We start from the raw sequence: 13894 nt of genomic DNA, 5'->3' as shown, positions 1-13894 counted from the left end.
TACAAAGACGTCTACAAAATAAATTAACAACTGGCATGGCACTCGCATAGCTCTCAGAAGATGAGCAACAGGATGAAAGTATGTACAGTCATGGACACTTCTGGGTGTAGCAATGCCGTTTACTGTGACTGTACAATGGGAGGTCATGATGTGACACCATAACTCTGTAAACAAGCCGAGTTCCAAGTGATTCCTCATCTTCAGATTCATGCATTGCTTTCTAAACAAACCCTCAAAATTTCTCTAAGCAAACGTTCTACACTTTGTTAAAAAAAAACATATGCATATCCAACTAGAACTACAAACCCACATGAATTAACTCAATACCCACCTTTCTGAGGAGGTAGTACGCCCTAAGATCCGTCACTTGCTTGCTGATGACTTCCAGCCCTAGCTTGGCTATCACTCGCTCCTCCAGATCTGGACTTTCCTCGGCGAGCAAGAATCCTCCTGCCTTCACAGACTCCAACAAGTTTTGCACGAGTGCTTTGTCCTCAAGAATATTTGAGCCAATCATGAGATGGCAGTTCTGGTCTAGTGGTCCATTCTTAACAGCTCTTTCCACCACTTTCACATCGTAGTTCTCCAGGTCATATTCAGCAAGTTTTGCTGCTGAAGGCGTTACTACAGTTATGTCGGCCTGAAAGAGAAAATGTAATTGTTTTATTTGAAAGATCTTCAGAGTTCTACCAATTTCAAAACTTTGACATTTCAACAAAAATTAAGTTATTCTATATAATTAATTGCATGGGTGGTGGGAGCATTAAGTTTCCTCCTGAGATTTTGGCCAATCTATGGGACCGCTGGCCACCCAGCATCATGGAAATTTGGGAGTTACAAAGAATGAATAGCATAATCTGGTCATGGAAACCTGCAACAACTGGTCATGCTGAACACATGTCACCTCTTCACTGGTTGGATGATTGGCCACCTCTCTGAGGCATGGGGGGAATGAGGCCAGCAGTCTGTAGGTAGGCCTGGCCCTTAAGGGCTGCTGTGTCACAGGTTATTGTTGTTGACTGTTGTATAGTATTCCACTTTGTATTGCAGTTGTATTAGCAATTTTTTGTTGCTTTTCTGCCACTGAAGTCCACATTATGCTCAGACTAATTTGGACAGGACGTACAGTTTTAAATTAGATTCCACCACTATGTGAACTAGGGAATGAACCTATGAAGCTTTGATTGCACTATTTCATCAAGGAGGGTCTTTGAACCCTAATCGACATATGGATGTCTCATGTTAATTCATCATTCATTCTCATCATTAACTCGTGATGTAGAAAAGTAACGTAAAATAATTCAAATGCAAAAAAGGAAGTAATAAATGGATACCCATAAAAAAACATGCCCCTGGCTAGGCTGCGACTCATACACAGAACCTTTGATGGCAAGATAAGAGGATCATCCAGAAAGCATTCCTCGCCTCCTGTTTTGGATGGCTCGCCGTAGTTTTCTTAAAGAGTCTCACAATAACGATTTGCATTGATTGTAGTGCCTTTTGGCGGAAATGCGCGACAGGTCTTTTGTTTGAATGCAGTGACCACCTGGCTTAATGAACTGGCGGCAGAAGAGTATAACATGGGAATTCTGAAGCTCGTGCCCAGATACGACAAATATTTAAATGTAGGAGGTGATTATGTAGAGAAGTGAAGGAAGCTTCAGGTATGTAACAGAATTGTTTTTTCCAATAAATATTGTGTTTTTAATTTTGTATAACCAAACTGTCTTTATTTTCTGGATGACCCTCGTACTTTTGCATTATTTTTCTACCACTACTGCAATTGACCACTTACTACATAATTGACCAAATACACCTGTAACCATACTTACATGTATCATAGGCTCCAGATTTAGGATTTCAGAAACTGTAGGAGCAAGAATTTCTGAAGGTTCTGTAACAACCTCTACAACTTTCAGTTTCAAAGCAGGTGTGTTTTCAAGAACAATATGGACGCTGACTTGCACCGCCAAAGGTTTGGCTTGTGATGAGTCCCCGCTGTTCAACATGGCCAAGGGTCTCTTGGATTCATACGGCACGAACTGGTACCTCTCGAGTTTTGGTGCAGCCTGGGTCTGCTGCCTCCTTGGTGCCAGGCTGGCCTTCAGCCCTCGAAGCTCGACACCACCACACTTGAGGATGTTGATGTTGCGGTACATGTGGACTGGCAAACCTGTCGTCAAAAAAGTTTCAAAGTAATAAACAATTGAATTGTAAATCTGCATATCTTTAATATTACCAGGTCTAGATCAAGAAACCATTTTAGTGATAAAATTTGCCAAGAATTACAATATATTAGTTTTTCTTTTTTCTTGTATGTATGCATTGTTTGCATTGTAGAATTATTTTCCTGTAGTTTACGGTTATTACTATTATTATTATTATTATGGAGTTTTCTTTTTCACAAATGGAGTAAGCCACCATCTTTAAAATTGAATGTAACAGACAACATCAAGAGACTTTATGAAAACAATGATGAATTTGAATTACCTGATTATATTTGGGATTCATAATTTTAAAAAAATAAAGTGATATCTGAAATAAAAATAAAACAGACTGCTTCTTTTCACAGTTAAGTTGCTATATTACAACAATGTAACATTGACAACATCCATTATATAACGGATTATTTTTGTTTAAAAAATTGCTGACCATTGTTATAACTGTATCTTTAATCAAAATTAAAATAAATGTCTGATGAAGGGAGTGTGTGTTCTCCTGAAACGTCACAACGAAAAACTGTTTTGTTATGCTTGTAATAACCGTAAACTACAAGAAAATAATTACAATATATTATTTAAGAGAAAGTAATGATTCATAAATTGAATTTATTGATATTTTAAAACATACTTCCAACATTCGAAGTGGGAGAGAACATTGGGGGGAGGGCAAGAGGGGCATCTCCAGTTAAGAAAATCTGCATAAAGCATCCTCCCCAGGTAGGATAATTTGCATAAGCATCCCTCAAACGGTTTAATTGTATCCATGTTGAATTATACAAGCATCTCCCCCCTCCTTGCTTTTCGAACATTCCATACTTTTATAAATAACCTGTACCTCTACTCCAATGTCATTAGAAGACAATTTTGGCAATTTTTGAAAAAATAAATGCTTGAAAAAGTTCTGAGAAACCAGAACGAAACATTGCAGAGAAAATCAAATAAAAACCACTAAAAATAACTATTAGATTATTTTGCTACAAGTACTGATATTACAGTGTAGTAAGTTAACCAGTAGTAGTAATGCAATTTGAAAATGGAAAGATATGGAATAGAATAACTGGTAGATATTGCTTATTGGCAGATAATGACATATGACATGTGTCTGTAGAATTGATGTTAATTGTGCTATACCAATATCTCAAAAGTATTTGTTAATAACAAATAAATAAAGGAAAATTAATATACTTTTTTTAAACTATGCTTCTTAATCCTAACCCATCAAGTTCTACATGTAAAACATTGGGTTTATGAATTAACAGTAATATATTGGTATATACTCCCATATTATTTTTGGGACATATGAAACTTAACGGAAATAAGCAAAAAGAAATGAACATCCTAATTTAATACTGATCATTTGAGAAATCAATCCAAAAACAAAAATTTAAACTAATTCACTACTTTGTTATTACCTTCATTTTCCTCCAGTGATTCAACTATTTCCTTGTGCTTCTTTGGGTTGATGATGGCCCTCTGCAGACGGGTTGGAAGATACAATTCCCTTGCACTGTTGCCCAAAATGGAGAACTGCAGCATTGTGTCCATGAAGCTCACCCAGTTAGACACCCACTGAACCTTTCCACTAGTGCCTAGAAATCAATTATTTTCCCTTTAATGAGAATTATAAGAAATATGCTGCTACTATGAAACTTGAATGTTCTTTAGTGTTCTTTGGAGTCATCATTCATTCATGTGGGGTTTACGATTCATTCGTGTGGAGTTTACAATTCATTCGTGTGGGGTTTACAATTCATTCGTGTGGGGTTTACAATTCATTCGTGTGGGGTTTACAATTCATTCGTGTGGGGTTTACAATTCATTCATGTGGGGTTTACAATTCATTCGTGTGGGGTTTACAATTCATTCGTGTGGGGTTTACAATTCATTTGTGTGGGGTTTACTATGCCATTTTTAGATGCAAGTCAGAGATTGCCTTGAAGATACTTTTCACATTTAAACATACATGGTGAGTTACCAAGGATGAATAATTTATAATTTTCTAGTCCATAAAAAATGCATCAATTTACCAAACAATCTATACACACATCAATTTACCAAAGTTTTGCTTCAAAATATTCAAGAATTACATCATAATATTAACATATTTCTTATGTAATCACAAAATACAGTTTTTCATATAATCTTGGTGCAAAATAAATGGAAACTTTGCATTTACCTTAACTTTCATGATAAATTGTGAAAGGTTTTTTTTGTTTTTTTTTGGATCCTACAAAAGACCAAAGCATCAGAAAAGTATCTGTAGGTATCAGTAAATAAAATCCAGCCAATATTTTCGGATGTCGATACATCAGCACTGGTAACAGCTCAGCCATATTTGTTACTTTTATTGTCAAGGTTTAGTTGTGCATTGTCGAGTTGCAATTGGTATGAAGACATGATTTTGCAAATATGCCTCAAGATCTCTGCCAGCAGCTTGTGTGTAGCCAACCAATCATGAACCACTGAAAATATCTCCTTCAGCTACTGATAAGATATTTACTGATAGGTCATGGCAATCCCTGGTGCATTGTTTTCAGAACCATTCTTTGGTTATCAATTTTCAGTTTTGAAAACCAAAGACTGATAATTTTCATGAAAACTCATAAGTGTCAAATAGTAACAAAAGTACCAAATTGTAATGAACTCTCACCTTTGTTATCTGCTTCTACAATTCCCCTGAAGATGCCCCCGTAGTCATAGCCTCTGAGTCTTAGTTCCTTGTAGACATCTGGTGTTTTGAGTGGCAGGTCTGCCTCTACTGGCTTTGCAGGAGGTGGAAGATCGAGCATTTCCTTGTTGATATCCTCCGGAACGTAGATTCTTCCTGATACAGCCACTGAGCCAGCTTCACACAACTCAAATTCTCCACTGCCATCGAAGATATTGATCAGGAACTTCACAGAACCTGAAACAAATTTTGAAGGCCACGTAAAAAAAAGATTGTTAATCTGCCACTACCTGACTCAACACTCTTGATGAGTTCAAGTATCCTACGAATTATGCTAAATTATCACTAACTCTGCTCCAATATTGGATGTTGAAAGTTAATGTAGTAATTAAATGACAGCTATTTTAATTTTCTGATGTGATATCTCACATTTGAACTTATGCATATGCATCCAAACTCTTTTATATTGATATGGTATAGTTGCATTGGAACACATACATAAACATTGCAACTATTCCAAGTAACATTAAAATTCAACATGAACCTGTAAGAATATGTTTAAAGTATAACTCATATAGCATAAAATCAACATCAATACATACGAAAGGGCCTCCCCAATAGCATAATGGTAACATTGTTGCCTTGTAATCAAGGGATCCTGGGTTCGCTACCTATTGGAAACACATTGCACTGTGGTTTGGATCCCACTTTAAACAGTATGTCTAGTCCTGATTAGCTTATCTGTGTATAAAATACAAAAACCCAAACTCGAAAAGGTGAAATCACATGACTAGCTTAGTAACATCTTCAAATGCCTGGAAGAATTTGGTACAAACATTTTTCAATCCAGTGCACAGAAATGCAAGTAATATTAGTTATTTCTAGTTTGCTTGCCCTTTCCGAAAAAATGTATTTCTCCAAGGGCTAAAACTACCAATGTTTAACTTCTTCGGTTTTAGAATTAAAAAGAACAATGAACAAATTATATTTGCCTTACCTTCTTTTGGCATTATTGTTGCCCTGTGGAACTGCACATTTTCAAACACGACAGGAAGTTCATCGTGACTGGTGCCATTCAACTTTGCAAATGTCTTCCACACAAGTGTCTGTAAAGAATAACATTTATGGAAATTAGTTTTCATAATAAAGGGCAGGGTCTAAATTAGAGCTCTGATAAGTCAATACACAATCTTCTACAGCATTGATTACCCACACATCACTAACACTCTCCTAAAATTTAAAACGAAGGTCCATTTTATTGTCATTTTCGTTGCAAATTTATCCTTATACTAGTTTAAATACGAACTTTCACCCCTCCCAGATGGAAAATTCTGAATAAATCCCTGTTCTGTAGAAACAATTTCTTTATCACTTTGCATTTATAGATACAATAACAACTTGATAAATTTTATGATAGAACTTAAGGTAAATTACAAAAAATATTTTTAAAAATTGTACAGTCCAGATGTTAAGCTCTGGAAAATAGAGAAAAATGTCCACAGTCTAGTACTCTTTAAATTTAGAACTCCTACTGTGTGAAAATCATAAGACCAATAGATGAAAAAGCTTGAAAGTTTACAATTGTTTTTGCATTTTTATTTTTCCTGTTTTGTGTCACTTTTGGCTGGATGATGATTAGATGAAATTCACATTTCACAAAGATTCACATATGCCCAGGTCAGGACTTTCAATGATGAGATTGTACGATGACCACTCAACCAGTACACAGTTTTTTTGTTCCTTCTGCAAAATATCCATGGATTGAATTATATAGCCCCTTAACCAATAAAATAAAATCCTACCAAAATGTACCTGTGTGTCTTACGAGGAATATTTCAAATCTTTGAAAGCAGTATAATACGCTAAGTTTAAAATTGAAACCACAATACTTACCAGGTAGCCTGTAGCAGGGAAGAGAACTCTTCCGTCAATTGTATGTCCAATCAGGTACTGGTCGTCCTCCTTACTCAAATCCACATCAATCACACACTCACCAGACTTTGAGCCTCCCTACAAACAAGATATCAGCGATTTTAGATGAAATTTACATTTACCTGCACCAATATACAAAATACATTGGTAGACAAAGAAATATTGCACCAGGGATGGAGAGAATGTATGTGAAGAAAATTGCAAAATAGTGTAAGTTAGGAGTAAGTTATCATAAGGAAGAAAATTAACTTTAACTAAATTTAATTTAAACATTGGTTTAACGTTATTATTAAACATTCTTGTTGGTGATTACCGTTAGGAAAAATTGAAATGGATACTTAATGAAATTGTATGTTGTAGGGTGGAGAGAATACTTAAGAATGGCATCTTCTCAGCTAGAATATTCACTCATGCAGCATATCCTTTTTTCCCTTCTATCACAGACCATTCGCGAAGACAAACTCCAGTGTAGCAATTCTTTTGCTTATCTGCACAATGTCATCAGTGAAAATACATGATTTTTCAATAGATTACTGGACCTCCCGAATGGCATACTTGTACTACAGCCCCGATTGGCCTATCTGTGCATAAAATAGACTTAAAACAAACTAAATACATTACTTTCTTAAAAATATTAAAAATTGCAATTTCATTAATGCCTTAAAAAGCACCACTGTTTATGGTAGGGCTCTGCACATTCTTGGTCTTGACCAAAGTGGAGGTGATGTGATCACCGCACTCAGCCACCTTTACCTCCAGATACCCATTGAGACTGGGTGAGCCCCAGAACAATTTATACAGGGAAATCTAACTGTGCGAAAAATGCATCTGCTACTGCAGTTCATACTTTAATAATGATATACTTTTATATCAAGATGAAACAAAATAATTCCTTCTTGTTCTGAAAACTCTTACCTTCCCATAGAGAGCAACTGTCCATTCTTGTGAATGGTCCCATTCAATCAGAGGAGATATCATTGGAGTGCCTCTGGCTACAGGGAACTTCACTTCTGGATAGAAACGGGATGTTTTGGGTTGTAGACCAGCATTGTACAATCTGAAGGAAAAATATAAAAATGCAACCGCTATCAGTATCAGTATGCTGATGGATTGGTTTATCAAAAAAAATTCCAATAGTTTACAGATTCAACATTTCGATAATTAGCCTGAAACTTGGTGCAAAATTGTGTCCTTCTTTTTCTATTAATTTTTATGAGTATTAACTGTAAATATCTAAATACTGAGTATTTTTATCAAAGACCTAAGCATTCATGTTCTTCAAGGAATATTTGCAACTTTATGTCTGACATGTAGCAGCATATTGGTAAATTTTGAAATTATGTTGGCCAAAATATCATTATCGGTCCACCCGAGTCATCTCCCAAAAATGAATATAAATTATAGGAATTTTAGAGCATGTTAACAGTGATTCAAAAGCAATGGAAATTTTCTTCTGAGCACACAACAATAATTAGGGGCATGCATATTTAGTTTTTGACGAAAAAACTAAATTTGAAAAAACACATTGTAGTGTTCATTTTTCATGTTTTTGAAAGGTGTGAGATGCATTTTGTGACCATGTTTTGTCACGAAATAATGCGAAATGAACTGCAAAAAGCGAAATTAACTCAAACACGAAATTTAGGGTTTATTCACAGACGCGACACCTTCTGAGGTCTGAATTATCCTGGGAGTTATTCAATTCCCGGAAAATTGATTAATTCTGCTGTTAATATTGGAGAAACAAAAATTGACTCCTTTACACAGAAATAAACTTAATACTCTGATAACTACATAAATGGGCTATTAGAAGTGAAATGTTAATTCTGTGGAATAAGTGTAGTTTTTAAATCAAATTTAGGATTATATTCACAATTTTAAAACCAAAATGTCATTTTATGTAGCATTTTTTATGTGATTATTCACTGCTATAACACTGATATTTTATTTTATTTACCACTTTTGAACCCGAAATTGACACTTTTTATACTGAAATTTTGCTTTTTTATTTACCAAAAATATGTGCCTCTAACAATAATACTTACTTTCCAAGATTTGACATGAGGAATTCCAGATTGTTGGGGTGTCCCCTCTTCATGAGGCCCACGTTCAGGCAGCTGCTGTGGAGGGAACGCTTTAGTATGGCCTGCAGGAGGCAGTGCGGGGCGACCTCAATCACGATGGCATTCTCTGGGATGTGCGTCAGAGCTTCCTGGAAGAGCACTGGGGAGAGAAGGTTGTTTACGTGGTACGCTGCGGAGGAGCTCTGAGCCAGGGAAGAGTTCCAGGCAGATTCTGGAATGGAAGAGCTGATCCAGCGCTGCGAGCGAGGTTTTGGATTTGGAATTATCTGGAAAAAAAAAAAAAAAAAAAAAAATGAAAGAATGAATTTGGCTTACATCTTTTCCAGATTTACTGTTACTAATACTTATGGTGTTCTCTCATCGCAATGAACATTTTGTTACCTGCACATTAACAATTTGTGTGCACCACCATGCGGATAGAAGCAAATGCATTTGTAACATTTCTATTACATTGATTGCGTAGATACAGTACATTGATGTTACACCTGCTTCTTATACCACTTCTGATGGCATAGTGTTAATGTAGTCACCTTGTAATCAACCCTGAGTTACATATCCAGTGGTGACACATTGCACAGTGGTTGAGATCCCACTTTAAACTCTGCACTATCTGTGCATAAAGTAAACTTAAAACAACTCAACTTTTATACCACTCAATGAAAACTAAATTATGGAGAAACATTAATTTCCAAACTCAAAAATACAGCTGTCTTAGAAATCCAGTGTGTGCCTATTATTTATATTTTTTCATATTTGATAATCTACAGCGAAACTACAATTATGTGACTAGGAAATAACTTATAATATTACGTGAAATTTTGAAATTTCGCAACCATTAAATTGTGCAACGTGGAAATACAAAATTTTTAAATTTTACGTAAGTAATTTTAAACCGCATCCATCATGAACTTATAATATGTTTAAATAGATTAGGTTATAAACAATTTAACATTAAATTTTATGAAGAAGTTAATAAAAACAATAACTGTACTTTGTTCAAATATAAAAATACACAAATTGAGCCTATTAAAAAATATTTTTTTTCAAAAAAATAAAGGAAAGAAATGTTATTTGTCTAATTTCCATCAATGTGATCACTGGGTGGTGGTACATCTGGAAAATGACATATTTGTAGCCAATGATATCTACAGTAATTGCGATCATTATTATTTTACACATGGACAATCAAAATAGAGGGTTTAAAAAGAAAAGTATACATAATATAGCTATTGTGATTCAGTAACCACAAGCAATTTGATGAGAATAAGAAACATTTTGTAAAGTTGAAAACATTCCCATGTTCAGAGAATGGCCGACAATTCTAAATGTTGAAATTCTATTTTGCTCTAAATGACTTACCTTGTCTAAGCATTTTCTCAGTTTAGGTCCAGCTTCGGAGATGTAGCGACTGTGGAAAGCAACTCCAGAGCTCTTCACTTCCTTTGCAAATATTCCCTCCGCTTGGAGAGCCTTCACGAACTTCCCAATTTCTTCCACAGGGCCAGACACAGTCACGCTGTCTCCAGAGTTGTGGCAAGCGGGAACGATCTCAGGTGGACATCTCGCTTTTGCCTCTTCCCATGTCAATCCTTACGAGGAAAAAATTAGGGAATTTTCAGTAAACATAATGTACCATTCACCACAAGGTACTTCAATGTGTAAGTAAAAAAAAAGTGTAATATCTAAAGTTTCCGATAATGTTGAGTAGTCAACTGATAATCTTACCATGGAAAGTTCCAGTTTTGAGTCCTGGCTTGAGATCCTCAAGATTAGCCAAAAGAGACAGAAAAATAAGGAAATTCAAAATGATAAAGTTTCCCTGGCCTGGTATCAATATTTTCTCAATACAAAAAGAGATATAAAACTATATATTTGTTACAAACAGGTTCCATATTATAATTTTATAATTTTCATTGAATGCTTGATTGAAAATAGTCAAAGAAAAGTTGCAAGACTGTGCCATAATTTCTCTATACTGAAGCTATGGTGCATTAGAATAACTGAAGCTCTGTCCTGCATTGCTTTGAATTGCTGAGAGATTAAATTCCCATGAAGTGGAGTCGAGTGCAGGACACATCCTGCTGCTAACACGTTACAAAAATGGGCTGTTAACATCCCTAAACCTGGCCTCCTCACCTAATAATGTAGGCATTATTAGAATTGTAATTGTGAAAATAATGCATGTAATTTGGTTAGGAGGGTTAAGTTTGGTGTTATCAGCATGTTTGAGAAAGCAATTTTCGTAAAGTGTTAGCAGCTGGATGTGTCCCACACCAAACCCCATGAAGTGACCACTGAATAAGTCATTCATGGCAGTTTTAGTCCAAAAATATGATCCTAAATGTTGTTTATGAATATGGCACTACAATTCAATTCAATTCAATAAAGAATTTTGTGTTTATTTCATTCCATGACAAAGATCCCAGAATTCAAATGGGCATAAAACCACATGGTTCTTGAAATTAGTTATATTGACTAAAAAATATGAAACTTACCGATAGCAGCCATGCTCCCAGGAGACAATTTGGATTCCAGAATAGAACGTCCTCTCCAGTATGCTGCTAGAACAGTCTGTTCGGCTGTGAACGTTTCATCTGCATATGCACAACCTAGTTCACCAACTGAGTGGCCAACAATGCCATCTGGACGAATACCAATGGATGTAAGAACATCAACCAGAGCCACCTGTTGGGAGAAAAAATAATATTTTCATTATTATTCACGATTTATTTACTAAGGAGCATATTGTTTACAAACTTCTTGTTTGTATCATAAGACCCAAGGAGTAGAACGAAGGAACATGCGTAGTGTTTGTATTTTTATTTTGAGCTGCTTTTCAGTAAATTTCTCGTATCAGACAAACAGCTGAAATTTGCTAGTTCTTTTAATTTCAATATATGTACTTACGTATTCTGCATTGAGAAACATTGTTGAAGGTGGCATTTCGCTTATTTCATGGAAATAAGCTCTATTTGCGACATATCGAGTAAGTTTTCTTAGTTCCTTTTTGCCTTCAGTAACACGCAAAATGGCGGTCACAATTTCTCTACCGTTCTCGGCATGCAGTGTTTCCACCCCACTGCACCCAAAAATACCTACGTAACCCCACAAACCATTTACGCATAGCCCCACGAACCATTCATACATAGCCCCACGAACCATTTCCGGTAAGGTTAGGTATGGTCACGTTTAGGTTACAATAGTTCCAAATTGGTTTAGAAAAAAATGCATACCCCCCACACCATTCTCGCATAGCCCCACGAACCATTAGACACATAGCCCCACAAACAATTTGCGGAAACGTACCTTTTTCAGTTACAAAAACATGTGTTTGGAAACCCTGACAGGCATTGACCGTGATTACGTCATCACACACAGGCAACATCCAACTGGAAGGAAATGGATGCAACAGCTTCCGTGCACACATTCATATCGAAAAATAGAGGATCTACCAGCAAAATTCAATGAACAATACGAGAAAACACTTCCCCGAACTTCCACAACTATAAAGAAACTGCATTCGGTAAGTAATTTCTCCTGTAAATTTGAAGAAATCAGTTTGTCCGATACGAGAAATTTACCCTGCTTTTCTATCACTTTTTTGCAACAATGAGGATGAGTAATTATTAGATGAAATTGATGAAGTGATGCTAAACTAACACCACCCATGCCAAGGTCAGGATGCAAACCTGGGAACCGGTGTTTAATCCGAAAGAAAACCACTTAACTTGCTGCCATTGAGTTGGCAAACCCGGTATTGTGAATTACATAGTTTACTGATCAGTTTGTGAAATGTTGCACATTATAAATGTAATAAATGTGCTATTTATAAATTAAATAGTGAATAATATTATATTTTCCAGCACAAGGTGTAATGTAAGAGAGTTTCATATGTGCAACATTCATTTAATCAAAAGATTGATTAAGTGATTGATTTGGTGTTTTAAGTACACTCTATGCACAGTAAGGCTAATCGGGACTAGACCTACAGTTTAAAGTGGGATCCGAACCACTATGAGCCTCCAGCGGGTATCAAACCCAGGACTCCTTGATTACAAGGCGATGACATTACCACTATGCCATCGGTAGGGGCATGCATATTTCGCTTAACGAAAAAACTAAATTTGAAAAAAAACATTGTAGTGTTAATTTTTCATGTTTTTGAAAGGTGTGAGATGTGACCATATTTTGTCACGAAATAATGCGAAATGAACTGCAAAAAGCGAAATTAACTCTTAAACACGAAATTCAGGGTTTATTCACTGACGCGACACCTTCTAAAGTCTGAACTATCCTGAGAGTTATGCAATTCCCGGAAAATTGATTAATTCTGCTGTTAATATTGGAGAAGCAAAAATGGACTCCTTTACGCAGAAATAAACTTATTACTCTGATAACTATATAAATGTGCTATTAGAAGTGAAATGTTAATTCTGTGGAATAAGTGTAGGTTTTAAATCAAATGTAGGATTGATTATATTCAGAATTTAAAAACCAAAATATCTTTTTATATACATACCACTTTTCATCCATTTTTTCACCGCTATAACACCGTTATTTTATTTTATTTACCGCTTTTGAACCAGAAATTGACTCAGTTTTTGTACCGAAATTTTGCTTTTTTATTTACCAAAAATGTGTGCCTCTAGCCATTGGGGAGGCCTATTTTAATCAAAAGACATTGCAATTATTTATTGTTATTTTCTCGTTTGCATAATTCAATGATATCCATAATGAATAATGAAACTTTTCTTTCCATATTTTCGAAACATTTATATCCTAGTGTCTCGTCACTGTTGTGGTGATTTTGTAAGTGTGTGAATAGTAATAAAATCTTGCATCGAGTAATTTATCAATTTCTTTCCTTTAATATCAAATAATATTGCAAGAAACTGCCCACATCAGGGGCAGTGTCAAATAGTTTTCATTCTTCTAGGTGTTAAGATAAATTGAAATTAGTTTTGCAGATATTGTCTCAAAATATAAAA

General features: G+C 35.5%; 1 protein-coding gene across 1 annotated transcript in view; it reads right to left on the bottom strand.

Moving 5' to 3' along the window:
- FASN1 (Fatty acid synthase 1) overlaps positions 1-13894 on the bottom strand; it is a 73021-nt gene that overhangs the window by 19450 nt on the left and 39677 nt on the right. Inside the window, exons 11-20 of the mRNA XM_083137061.1 lie at positions 11402-11591; positions 10266-10495; positions 8868-9172; positions 7738-7879; positions 6784-6900; positions 5888-5996; positions 4873-5127; positions 3635-3811; positions 1833-2173; positions 332-640 (exon numbers count right to left, since the gene is read on the bottom strand). Coding sequence (XP_082993187.1) covers positions 332-640; positions 1833-2173; positions 3635-3811; positions 4873-5127; positions 5888-5996; positions 6784-6900; positions 7738-7879; positions 8868-9172; positions 10266-10495; positions 11402-11591 — 2175 coding nt within the window. The remainder of the gene's footprint in view (positions 1-331; positions 641-1832; positions 2174-3634; positions 3812-4872; positions 5128-5887; positions 5997-6783; positions 6901-7737; positions 7880-8867; positions 9173-10265; positions 10496-11401; positions 11592-13894) is intronic.

Source organism: Lepisma saccharinum, chromosome 15, assembly GCF_977018435.1.
Source record: "Lepisma saccharinum chromosome 15, izLepSacc3.1, whole genome shotgun sequence".
NCBI lineage: Eukaryota > Metazoa > Arthropoda > Insecta > Zygentoma > Lepismatidae > Lepisma > Lepisma saccharinum.
The sequence above is the reverse complement of the archived record's forward strand: the minus strand, read 5'-3'. Positions and strand labels throughout refer to the sequence as shown.